At 39.4% G+C, this 13,843-nt stretch overlaps 1 protein-coding gene across 2 annotated transcripts in view; it reads right to left on the bottom strand.

Moving 5' to 3' along the window:
- LOC140726746 (transmembrane protein 182-like) overlaps positions 1-13,843 on the bottom strand; it is a 54,134-nt gene that overhangs the window by 23,685 nt on the left and 16,606 nt on the right. Inside the window, exon 1 of one of the 2 annotated variants that reach the window (XM_073043527.1) lies at positions 6,896-7,339. The exons of the other annotated variant lie outside the window; for it this stretch is intronic. Coding sequence (XP_072899628.1) covers positions 6,896-7,054 — 159 coding nt within the window. The 5' untranslated portion in view covers positions 7,055-7,339. Of the gene's footprint in view, positions 1-6,895; positions 7,340-13,843 lie in introns of those variants that run through there. 2 annotated transcript variants of the gene reach the window in all.

The raw sequence follows: 13,843 nt of genomic DNA, 5'->3' as shown, positions 1-13,843 counted from the left end.
TCATTTTCCGCTCAGTCCCAATCTCCTGCCTTCTCCTCATAACCCTCATGCACTGACCAATCAAGAGCCTATCAAACTCTGCCTTAAACATACCAGCACCAACTTGATTTTCCCAGTTTATCTGAATATTGAAATCCCCCATGACTCTCATAACAGTGCCCTTTTGACATGCATTTTCTAGCTCCCATTGTAATTTACACCTCACATTTATGCTGTTCAGATGTCTGCATATAATTCCCATCAGGGTCTTTTTACCCTTGCAGTTTCTTAGCACTTATCTACAATGATTCTACAACTTCCAATCCAATGTCACCTCTCTCTAAAGATTTGATTTCATTTTTTACCAACAGAGCCACCCCACTCCCTCTGCCTACCTGCCTGTCCTTTGTGTATCCTTGAATGTTAAGCTCCCAACCACAATTCAGTGATGCCCACAACATCATTTATGCCGATCTCTATCTATGCTACAAGTTCATCTACCTTACTCAAATATACAATCAAATATAACTCTTTCAGTCCTGTATTCATCACCCTTTTTGATTTTGTACCCCTTTTACATTACAACTCATCCAGTCTTTGCCCTGTCATTAGCCTGCCCTTGCTAGCAGTCTCACTGGACACTGCCTCACTTTGTAAACCATAAGACCATAAGACATAAGAGCAGAGTTAGGCCACCTTGCCCATCATGTCTGATCCTTTTCTTTATATCCCATTCCCAACCGAGGTTCCTGACCTTCTCCCCATAACCTTTGATGCCATGTCCTATCAAGAAACTATCAATCTCTGCCCTAAATACTCCCAATGACCTAGCCTCCAGAGCTGCATATAGCAACAAATTCGACAAATTTATCACCCTTTGGCTAAAGAAATTTTTCCGCATCTCTGCTTTGAAAGAGTGCCCCCTCTATGCTAAGGCTGTGCCCTCCTGCCCTAAACTCTCCCACCATGGGAAACAGCTTTTTTACATCTACTCTGCCTAGGCCTTTCAACATTCAAAACTTTTCGATGAGATCACCCCTCATCATTCTGAACTTCTTTTCGTTCACATGCTACAACATCAAGCATACTGCTAGTGTCTTCCACAGCGAAGACTTCACATCCACTTCTGCGGCCAAAGGCTTCCCTAGTGCAAGTATGCAAGGTTTTTTCTAAAGTGCATGATTATCTAGCACTTATGCTGTATTGTGCCAACATCTGAACATTCAATGGACCATCTACAGTAAGTACTAGTTGAAGAACTAGCAATATCTCTCTATGCCAGAATAGTGCAAATGTTGTGCAGATGATATTTCTATGCTTTGATTCTACATGGCTATAGAGGGCATGAGTTTGGAATTTACTATGATAATTATTGAAATTGTAGTGCCTTCAAATCCTCATTTCACCCTCGGATTGACATCAAATAACTGACATTATTTTAAGAGTTTATTAATATATCATGGAGAATCTACAGCAGTCTCCACCGCCACCAGAGCTTTGATTTTTAGTTTAAACAGAGTTCATATTTATACAGCAAGACAAACAACTTCACATATCTTTGTTTAATATCCCACAGTCAGTACATGATCAATCATTTACGATAAGTCAATTATCTCTCATTGCAACTCTAATAGTTCTCTTTGTTCCCTGTTATCGGGACTCATGATTTATCTCTGAGCACATGTCCAGCAGTCCTCTCTGTTCCCAGATTCCAACATTTTCAGTTTCTCTTGTTGCAATTGTCACTTCTTGACTTTCAGCTCCCCCTAGCAACTGTAGGGAACAGAATTGCATTTAAACAACAATTTTTAACAATCTCTAATTCTCTCAAAGTACATTCCATTGAAAGCAGCAGATGCACAGAAAAAGTACGCCTACTCTTTTTATATATGCAATGACTTGCCCCCCCCCCCCCCACGGGCATCTGTGGCAATGATTCCACGGATTCACCATCCTCTGGCTAAAGAAATACTTGATCTCTGTTCAGCCCAAAATGTCAACTGTACTATTTTCCATAGATGCTACCTGGCCTGCTGAGTTCTTCCAGCATTTTGTGTGTGTTGTTCCGTCCTCTCTGCCCATCTTTCTCCTTTAGTATCTTCTCCCTTCCTTCCTAGTCCTGATCATGGTAGAACTGGTTAAAACTGGTGTATGACCGGATACTTGACCACTCTGGAGCAGCTGGACTTAAGACTGCTGATGCGAGTCAGGAATAACCTTGTATGATAAGTGCAGTGACAAGAATTCAAATGAACAAGATACTAAGCCTCTGGAACCAGGAGGGAGGATGCATCTGGGAAGACTGTTAGACTTGTGCTCAGAGATAAATCATGAGTCCTGATAATGAAGAACACTGTTAGATTTGTGTTGAGAGATAATTGACATGTCTTTTAAACAATTGATCATGTGCAGATGTGGGATGCTAAACAATGTTACGTGAAGTTGTTTGTTTTGCTCTATAAATACGAGCTCTTTATAACCAAATAGTCAGAGTTCTGGTGGTGGTGGAGACTACTGCAGACTCTCCATGATGTCATGTTAATAAACTCTTAAAATGAAACTCAAAGTCGCTCTGGTGTTCTTAGTATCTCCATGACACTGATGAAGCGTCTTAGTGCGAAATATCAACAGCTTATTATCTCCATATATGCTGCTGGGCCTGCTGAGTTCCTTCAACATTTTGTGTGTGTTGCTCTGGATTCCAGCATCTGAAGAATCTGTGTTTATAAATCCTGTCCCGTAGAATCATCTCCAGAATCTTCCCTATGCTGATCTAAGACTCACAGCAGAAGTTTCCAGATTTATCCTTACTGCCCCTTTAGTTCATGGACACAACATCAGCTATCCGCAATTTGCCTGGAACCACACCCTGGCTAACAAAGACATAAAAACTTTGTCAGAGCCACAGCAATCGCCACCCCCCACCCCCCATTTCCCTTTACCTTTTATCATCTTGGGCTAGATCCCATCAGGCTCTGGGGATTATCCACCATTATGCGCTCTAATAATTCTCGCATTTCATCCTTCCTGATAAACAGCATCTCCAGAATATTACTGAACCTAACCTCCTAACTCTCCAATCTCGGCATCTTTCTTCTTGGTGAACACTGATGAGAAGAATTCATTGACTACCTCCACGCACAGGATACTTATTTGTTCCTCAAGAGAACCTATTTGTGTATGACATCATTGTGCTTTCAGATCACGCGCCTTTAAAGTTAACCCTTAAGCTTTCGGATAGATTTTTGAAAATCTCACAGTGGAGATTGAATCCCGTATTGTTACAGGATCCAGCTTTTGTTAATTTTATTAAGGAGCAAATTTCTATATTTTTTGAATTTAATACAACTGAAGGAATGTCAAATCTGGTTATATGGGACACCTTAAAATCTTTTCTTAGGGGACAGATAATCTCATATTCAGCAGCCTTGAGAAAGAAAACTAAAGTGGAACTGTCAGTGCTTATTAATAAAATTAAACAGATAAAGCCTATTCAGTTAAACCTACTGAAGACCTATATAAAGAAAGGGTCGAACTTCAATCACAGAATGATTTACTTCTGACCTTTCCCATTGAACAGCAAATTTTTAAATCTAAAAGTTTATTTTATATACATGGGGAGAAATCTGCTAAACTTTTAGCGGGTCAGTTAAAGGCTGGGATGGTCAGAAGACAGATTTTAAAAATTCACCGACCAGATAGAACAGAAACTTTCGATCCTTATGAAATTAAGATATTTATGGACTTTTATTCTAATCTTTATAAATCTGAATTCTCTGATAGTACTATGACTATGAATAAATTTTTGCAAACATACCCCAAATTTCAATTCAAGATGCCGATATGTTAGATGCACCTATTAAACAAGAGGAGATAGACAAGGCTATATCCTCTATGCAATTAGGTAAAGCTCCGGGACCTGATGGTTATACGGTAGAATTTTATAAGACCTTTCATGAAATGCTTATACTACATCTTCATCAAACATTTACCGATTCTACATCCTCTGGGAACCTTCCTAAAACTTTTTATGAAGCACTAATTTCATTGATTCCAAAAAAAAGGAAAAGACCCACTGGGATGTGTATCCTATAGACCTATTTCTTTACTGAATGTAGATTTTAAAATTCTCTCTAAGATTCTAGCAAATAGGCTTTAGACTGTCTTGCCTAATGTTATCTTAAATGATCAAACAGGATTTATTAAAAATAGGTATTCACATTTTAATATTTGAAGATTATTAAATATCATTTATTCCCCCTCAGTCAAAGAATCAGAATGTATTGTATCTTTGGATGCAGAGAAAGCCTTTGATAGGGTGGAGTGGCCTTATCTATTCCAGGTTTTGAAGAGGTTTACTTTTGGTCCAGGATTTATTTCCTGGATTAAATTGATTTATCATGCCCCGGTAGCTGCAGTTTTAACTAATAATCAAAAGTCTCCTTACTTTAGATTATATAGAGGTACCCGTCATGGTTGTCCCCTTAGTCCTTTATTATTTAATTTGGCTTTAGAACCACTTGCTATTGCTCTTAGGGATTCTAATTCTGTGCAGGGTATTAGGAGAGGGGATAAATTACATTTCGTTATACGCGGATGATTTATTAGTTTACATTTCAAATCCTAAGAAATCTATTCCTTCTATGTTATCTATATTTATGTAATCTGGTACTTTTTCTGGATATAAACTTAATTTACATTAAAGTGGATTATTTCCTATTAATAATTACTCTGATTATTATGATCAAATACCTTTTAATATTGCCAAAAACCATTTTACTTACCTTGGTATCAAAATTACAAAAATTTTTAAAGACCTATATAGGTATAATTTTTTCCCTTTAGTTGAATATACTCAACAGGCGCTTTCTAAATGGTCACCTATGTCGATGTCATTGATAGGTCGGATAAGTGCTATAAAAATGGTTATTCTACTGAAATGTTTATATATATTTCAAGCAGTTCCCTCTTTTGTTTCAAAAACATTTTTTTATAAAAATAGATTCTTTGATTTTATCTTATGTTTGGAATAATAAAAGCTCTAGAGTGAATAAACTTTTATTGCAAAAATCAAAAAAAGATGGAGGACTGGCTTTACCAAACTTTAGATTTTATTATTGGGCAATTAATATTCATTATATTACTTTTTGGATTTATGATATAGACAACCAAGATCGCCGTTCATGGTTACAGTTGGAGGAAAATTCAGTAATGGGGTTTTCGTTAGCTTCTTTATTAGGAGCTCCTCTTCCATTTTCGTTCTCCAGAATAGGTAGACAAGCTCTTAACCCTATTGTTAAACATACTTTAAAAATTTGGTTTCAATTTCGTAAATTTTTTGAATTAAATGATTTTTTACTAACTAGTAATATTTATTCTAATTTCTTTTTTAAACCATCAACTTTGGATAAGGCTTTTTTAACATGGAAAATTAAGGGAATTAAAACTTTTTTTAGATTTGTTTTAGATAGTTATAGATATGGATGTTCAATCTAATCCACTTACAGCAATTTTTGGGATTATTCCAGAGGAAGCAAGCAAAGTGTCTGCTTCCGCCCAACATGTGATAGCTTTTTCAACTTTACTGGCTAGGAGAGCTATTTTGCTACATTGGAAAGAATCTAATCCACCTACTGTTTTCTATTGGCTCTCCTCCATTATGTCATGTCTAAGCTTGGAGAAAATTAGAAGCCGGACATTTGATACATCCTTTAATTTTGAACAAGTCTGGCGACCTTTTATTCAATATTTTCACATGATTTAATTTATTTTTATTTATTTATTTTTGTTTATTCTCTTTGGGGAAAATCCTTATCCATGAAGGTTCGGAGATGTGTTTTTTTCTCTCTCTCTTTTTTTTCTAATTTTATCCTCAATTGGACTGCCCAAGCTTTCTTTTTCTTTCCTTTTTTTCTCTTTTTTTTGTTTTTTGTTTCAGTTTAGTTAGTGGGTCTTTTTTTTCCCTTATCAATAAAATTTCCAATTTTTTTTAATGATTGTTATGAGGAGTTGTAGTTTTTTTTACCATTGTATATATAACAGCATAATATTTTACTTACTTGATTTTGATATTATATACTTTTTGTTTTTACTATTGCTGTTTATATGTCTTTTATATTATCTACTTGTTAAACTCCTCTTCTGATTTGTATATTCTTTATTTGAAAATCAATAAAAAAGATTGAAAAATGAAGAGAACCTATTACTTCCTGAGCTTTTCTTCTACTTCTAATATACTGATAAAAGTTTGCTAAAGGGAATTAAGAAAATTCTCCTTAATCATACTTGACACAATCATTTCATGTCACTGCCCACCCAATTTATTAATTACGGCCTTCTTTATATCCCCTTTAATCTTCAAGTGACTGATTCAAAACCAAAGTTGATATAGGCTCGCCTTTCTCTTTTGCCTCACTATCTTCAATATCCTTCGTTCACCGGGGTTCTCAATACCTCTTACTATTACCGGGACAAGGAGACTCCGAGTTCTTTCTCTGTGCCTTTTAAATGCCTCATACTGATCAGATGTTGTTTTCCCTCTGCCGATTGTAACGCCGCAGCCCCACCTCCCCATTAAGTGAACTAACTCAAAGTGAAACGTTTATGTTTGTCCTTGCAACTTGACGGAATAGAGTTTAGAGAAAGTGGTTAAGGGGAACTCAGAAATCAAACCCCAATCCAACTTTTAAACCCCTTGTGAGAATCATCACACACACACACACACACACACACACACACACACATCTGGCTCAGAGATTTAAACCTTTTAAAACTTTTAAAACAGCAAGATTAAATAACCTGTTGAAAGATTCAGCACAAACCACACCATACTCGATGGACCGCAGGGATACTCGCCCAGTGATAAAGTGACAAACCTACTCCTTGCCCCAAACCGCCCCACGTCCCCTGATTTTACCGCACGAATCGGTAGGCTTTCATCTTCCAGCGTGTCGTTCACGGTCCGACAGGTTATAGCGTGAAGCCAGTAGTTGGTGCACGAAGTTACGAAGTAGAAGATCAACGCGGCTGCAGCGAAGAATCGAGCACAATACAAAAGCCGTCTGTACTGTTCCATGCTGCTGGGTCCCGAGCTCTGTGGCACACACAGAGTGTAGAGAGAGAAACCGGATTCCCCAACGCCCTCCTCTTCACATCCTCAAGTCTGATGCCTTAGAAATTCTCGGAAACCGATTTCCAAGGAGGCTGTGTTGTGAATAGCGACACTGAAGCGTCAGACGCAGTAGAATGTAAATACGATTTCTATCTTAAAGAGCAGATTGGATATGATATGTTTACACTCCCCTTTCTATAGAGCTTTCGAACCTCTCCAGCAGCTGCAGTTTGCTTACGTCCAACCCACACGTTAATGGCCATGGAAAAGCAGACGCCGCGCACAAAATACTGGATGAACTCACTCAAAGTGAAACTTTTATGTTTGTCCTTGAAACTTGACGGAATAGAGTTTAGAGAAGGTGGTTAAGGGGAACTCAGAAATCAAACCCCAATCTAATTTTTAAACTCCTTGTGAAATTCATCCAGCGGCCAACTTTGAAGGGCTAGGAGGAGTTGTGCAGAGAAGCGCTACTAGACACACACACACACACACCACACACACACACACACACACACACACACACACACACACACACACACACACACACACACACACACAATCTTTAATATGTCAAAAGGACAAATAAAAAGAGTTCAATTATTCCTGTCTATGAAAATTATGTCATGCTGTACTGTATGTTTCTCTTTCAACAGTCATTCACAGAAATGATACTGGAAAAATGACAAAGATTACCAGATCTTAAAGTGAAATGTTTACTCCATATCAGCAGGAAGTGCTATCACTAAAAAATTAAGATTAAGGTTAAGATTTTTAAAAAACCTGTTGAAAGATTCAGCAGAAATTTCACAGTTAGTTCTTACTTAGTTCAAACTTCAAACTTAGTTCCTGAGAAGATCCTGAGAGGCAGGATTTATGAACATTTGGAGAGGTATAGTATGATTAGGAGTAGTCAGCATGGCTTTTTCAAGGGCAGGCCGTGCCTTACGAGCCTGATTGAATTTTTTGAGGATGTGACTAAATACATTGATGAAGGAAGAGCAGTAGATGTAGTGTATATGGATTTCAGCAAGGCATTTGATAATGTACCCCATGCCAGGCTTATTGAGAAAGTAAGGAGCCATGGGATCCAAGGAGACATTGCTTTTTGGATCCAGAACTGGCTTGCCCACAGAAAGGAAAGAGTGGACTGACGTGTCAGAATGGGAAGTGGAAGTAAAAATAGGTGGCTACTGGGAGATCCCGCTTTTTCTGGCAGGGCCTAGTGAAGTGATCTCCCAATCTGTCAGGTCCCACTGATATACAGGAGTCCACACCAGGAGCACCGGATTTAGTAGATGACCTCCAACAGACACACAGGTGAAGTGTTACCTCACCTGGAAGGAGTACTTGGGGCCCTGAATGGTAGTGAGGGAGGAGGTGTAGGGGCAGGTGTAGCACTTTTCCACTTGCAACCCCACCAATTATAGGGTTCCTCTCATCCTCACCCAACACCCCACCAAACTCCACATCCAGCACATAATTCTCCATAATTTCCACCACCATCTCCAACGGGATCCCACCACCAGCCACATCTTTCCCTCCCTTCCCCCAACTTTCTGCTTTCCGCAGGGATCGCTCCCTGTGTGACTCCCTTGTCCATTTATGGACCCCCCAGCACCGATCTCCCTCCTGGGATTTGTCCTAACAAGTGCTACACCTGCCACTACATCTCCCCTCACTACCATTCAGCACCCCAAACAGTCCTTCCTAGGGAGGCGACACTTCACCTGTGAGTCTGTTGGGATCCAGTGGCCTCCTGTATATAGGTGAGACCTGACACAGATTGCGAGACCACTTTACTGAGCATGATGAGGTCACACTCATGTTGGAGGAGCAACACATTGTATTCCATTTGGGTAGCCTCCAAATTAATGGCATGAACATCAATTTCTTGAACTTCTCATAATGCCCATCCCCTTCACCATTTCCTTTCTCACCTTATCTCCTTACCTGCCCAAAACTTCCTTCTGGTACTCTTACCCCTTCCCATTTTCCATGGCCATCTGCTCTTCTGTCATTTATCTTTTACCAATCAACTTCAACACTTCCCCTCTGGTTCCACCTGTCACCTACAACCTTGTATTTTTTTCCTCCCCTCCTTCCACCTTCTTACTTTGACTTTTCATCTTTTTTCTCTCCAGTCTTTAAGAAGAGTCTCAGCACAAAACATCAACTTTTTACTCTTTTCCATAGATGCTGCCTGTCCTGCTGATTTTTTTTCCAGCATTTTGTGTGTGTGTTGCTTGGAATTCTAGCATCTGCAGAATTTTTTTCTTGTCAGCACTGACAGCAGACACTGTCAGCTCTTGCTGCTGACAACAGGGAGGGGGTTCCCTCTCCTCGCTGAGTGGCTACGTTAAAAATATGTACAGCGCACAATGGTTTTATTGAAGGGCTGGTGAGTGGTTGCAATGGGATTGGTCAGGAAGACGGTGGTGAAGAGGGAAGGTGAAGAATGGAAGGGGAGAGACGGTTCTGAGATGGAACAAGAGACCAGGTGATAGGATATCACAATTTTTAAATCGAAGCAAGAGGCGGAGAGGGAAGGGGTAAAAGAAGCTCGGAGAGAAACTGTTTTTGACAGACTTTATTGATCCCCAAGAGAAATTGGGTTTTTTAGTTTTTTTTAATTGATCGGGGCAAAGAGGCTAGACTGCACAGGCATGTGATGTAGCGCGCCAAAAGTTTAAAAGAAAGACCGCCATAATACATCAGCCATCGTCGGAGTGGACTGAGGCAGAGTGGGTCGGCTTTGGCTCAATCAGGCTTCGGCAAGAACAGGCAGAGGTGAGGTTTGAACGGGGCACGACTGCGCAAGTGCGCAAAAGTCGGCCTCTGAGATCAGCGGGGTAATTTAAAAAGCAAGCAGAGGCTGAGTACGAGCTTCACTCCAGGTGAGGTAAGGCCAGGTAAGCGCCTTGTTTTATGGGAAGGATGTAATAGAGAAATGGAGGTCATTTCAAGGTGAAATTTTGAGGGTACAGTATCTTTATGTTCCTGTTAGGTTGAAAGGAAAGGTTAGAAGTTTGAGAGAGCCATGGTTTTCAAGGGATATTGGAAACTTGGTTAGGAAAAAGAGAGAGATCTACAATAAATATAGGCAGCATGGAGTAAATGAGGTGCTGGAGGAATATAAAGATGTAAAAAGAATCTTAAGAAAGAAATTAGAAAAGCTAAAAGAAGATACGAGGTTGCTTTGGCAAGTAAGGTGAAAATAAATCCAAAGGGTTTCTACAGTTCTATTAACAGCAAAAGGATAGTGAGGGATAAAATTTGTCCCTTAGAGAATCAGAGTGGACAGCTATGTGTGGAGCCGGAAGAGATGGGGGAGATTTTGAACAATTTCTTCGGTATACACTAAGGAGAAGGATATTGAATTGTGTAAGGTAAGGGAAACAAGTAGGGAAGTTATGGAAACTATGACGATTAAAGAGGAGGAAGTACTGGCACTTTTAAGGAATTTAGAAGTGGATAAATCTCCGGGTCCTGACAGGATATTCCCTAGGACCTTGAGGGAAGTTAGTGTAGAAATAGCAGGGGCTCTGACAGAAATATTTCAGATGTCATTAGAAACGGGGATGGTGCTGGAGGATTGGCGTATTGCTCATGTGGTTCCATTGTTTAAAAAGGGCTCTAAGAGTAAACCTAGCAATTATAGGCTTGTCAGTTTGATGTCAGTGGTGGGTAAATTAATAGAAAGTATTCTTAGAGATGGTATATATAATTATCTGGATAGACAGGGTCTGATTAGGAACAGTCAGCATGGATTTGTGCATGGAAGGTCATGTTTGACAAATCTTATTGAATTTTTTGAAGAGGTAACAAGGAAAGTTGATGAGCGTAAAGCAGTGGATGTTGTCTATATGGACTTCATTAAGGCCTTTGACAAGGTTCTGCACGGAAGGTTAGTTAGGAAGGTTCAATCCTTAGGTATTAATATTGAAGTAGTAAAATGGATTCAATAGTGACTGGATGGGAGATGCCAGAGAGTAGTGGTGGATAACTGTTTGTCATGTTGGAGGCTGGTGACTAGTGGTGTGCCTCAGTGATCTGTACTTGGTCCAATGTTTGTCATATACATTAATGATCTGGATGATGGGGTGGTAAATTGGATTAGTAAGTATGCAGATGATACTAAGGTAGGTGGCATTGTGGATAATGAAGTAGGTTTTCAAAGCTAGCAGACAGATTTAGGCCAGAGTGGGCTGAAAGATGGCAGATGGAGTTTAATGCTGATGTGTGAGGTGCTACATTTTGGTAGGAATAATCCAAATAGGACATACATGGTAAATGGTAGGGATTTGAAGAATGCAGTAGAACAGAGTGATCTGGGAATAATGGTGCATAGTTCCCTGAAGGTGGAATCTCATGTGGATAGGGTGGTGAAGAAAGCTTTTGGTATGCTAGCTTTTATAAATCAGAGCATTGAGTATAAGAGTTGGGATGTAATGTTAAAATTGTACAAGGCATTGGTAAGGCAGAATTTGGAGTATTGTGTACAGTTCTGATCACCAAATTATAGGAAAGATGTCAACAAAATAGAGAGAGTACAGAGAAGATTTACTAGAATGTTACCTGGGTGTCAGCACTTAAGTTACAGAGAAAGGTTAAACAAGTTAGGCCTTTATTCTTTGGAACGCAGAAGGTTGGGGGGGGGACTTGATTGAGGTATTTAAAATTATGAGGGGGGGATAGATAGAGTTGATGTGGATAGGCTTTTTCCATTGAGAGTAGAGGAGATTCAAACAAGAAGACATGAGTTGAGAGTTAGGGGCAAAAGTTTAGGGGCAACATGAGGGGGAATTTCTTTACTCAGAGAGTGGTAGCTGTGTGGAACGAGCTTCCAGTAGAAGTGGTAGAGGCAGGATCAGTATTGTCATTTAAAGTAAAATTGGATAGGTATATGGACAGGAAAGGAATGGAGGGTTATCCGCGGGTCAGTGGGACTAGGTGAGAGTAAGCGTTCAGCACAGACTAGAAAGGCCGAGATGGCCTGTTTCCGTGCTGTAATTGTTATATGGTTATAAAAAGTGAGGTAGTGTCCAAAGCTTCAATGCTCATTTAGGAATCAGGTGGCAGAGGGGAAGAAGCTGTTCTGAACATATAATGTGAATGATAACTTATTGTTGTTATCTCTTCAGGCATCTTGTGAGTTCTTCTAATAACTAAATACTAAATTTGCATCTGAGAACAAAATAATTAACATTTTTGTACCCTAACAATAAAAAGAAAACTACTACCATTAGCTGTCATAAATTAACATCTTTTGGCTTTCAGGATGTTGTGCAGGACCTGCAGAGTTGTTGCCAAGCTGAACTGACTGGGGTCTGCCAGAGATAAAATCGAGGATGAAATTGCACAAAGAGTTATTGAAGCCATGGCATTTTTGGATTTGGCTTGCCCATATAAGACAAAGTGTACTGATTATTTGGAGTTATTCCAGCTGGAAGCCTGTGACTAGTGGTATTCTGTGGGATCTATACTGGACTTGTGTTGTTTGTGGTGTGTGTATTACACAGACACGCACATATATCTATGATCTGGATGAAAATATAGATGGGTGGATTGGAAAATACTGTATTGTACTTGTCAACATGGAGCAGATAGTGAGCTTGTTAATCTGGTGATCAATATCATTCACATAAGTCACGAAATTTGTCTTCTTTTCACGGACAGCAGTGTAGTGCAATACATCAAATTACTGTAGTACAGTGCAAAAGTCTGAGGCACACTAATTACATATATGTGCTTAAAACTTTTGTACAATACTGTTCAAAAAGATCAAAGTTCAAAGCAAATTTATCTATGTCCATCTACAGGGATAAAAGAAATACAATAGAATTTTTATGGAAGTCTAAAAGTACACAAAGACTGGCAAACACCTATGTGTAAAATAAGACAAATAATTCAAAGAAAAATAATACTGAGAACAGGAGATGTAAAGAGTCTTTGAAAGTGAGTCTGTAGGTTGTAAATCATAGAATCACTTCAGAGTAGTGGTGAATGAAGTTATTCACACAAGTTCAGGAGCAACATAAAAAGACAGAGTGCAGAATAATGTGTCATGGTTACAGAGTAAGTGGGGTGTAGGAGGGCAAACAAAGTGTGTGGACCATGATTTGGTAGAGTAATGGATCAAGAGTTCATCTTTAGCTAATGAGAGGTCAGTTCAGGAGTCTAGTAACAGTGGGATAGAAGTTGTCCTTGAGTCTGGTGGGAAATGTTCTCTCACTTTTGTGTCTTCTACCTGATGGGAGTGGAGAGAAGAGAGAATGACCAGGGTAGTAAGGGTCCATAAGTTCATTCTTTATTTATTCCACCAGATACTCTTTTGCATGTGGAGTGAGATCTTGAATGAATCCCAGATGTTCTTAATCATCTTATCTATAAGGTTCTCATTTTTATCAACTAACTCCTCTCTCATTTACCCTTCAGGCCTCAACTGGAATTTCCTTACTCGTGGTATTAGATTGCTTGTCAGGGTTTATTTGAGCAGCCATTTGCTTACCCAGCTCCCTCCTGAGCCCTAACATGCAATTTATGACCGATACCAGTTAAACAATCTCAAGTCCTGACGAAGGGTCTCGGCCCGAAACGTCGACAGTGCTTCTCCCTATAGATGCTGCCTGGCCTGCTGTGTTCCACCAGCATTTTGTGTGTGTTGTTTGAATTTCCAGCATCAGCAGATTTCTTCGTGTTTGCTAAACAATCACAAGAATTCATGACAGCCAGACCATTCTGTCCTGATGT

The sequence above is a fragment of the Hemitrygon akajei genome, chromosome 4, assembly GCF_048418815.1.
Source record: "Hemitrygon akajei chromosome 4, sHemAka1.3, whole genome shotgun sequence".
Lineage (NCBI taxonomy): Eukaryota > Metazoa > Chordata > Chondrichthyes > Myliobatiformes > Dasyatidae > Hemitrygon > Hemitrygon akajei.
The sequence above is the reverse complement of the archived record's forward strand: the minus strand, read 5'-3'. Positions and strand labels throughout refer to the sequence as shown.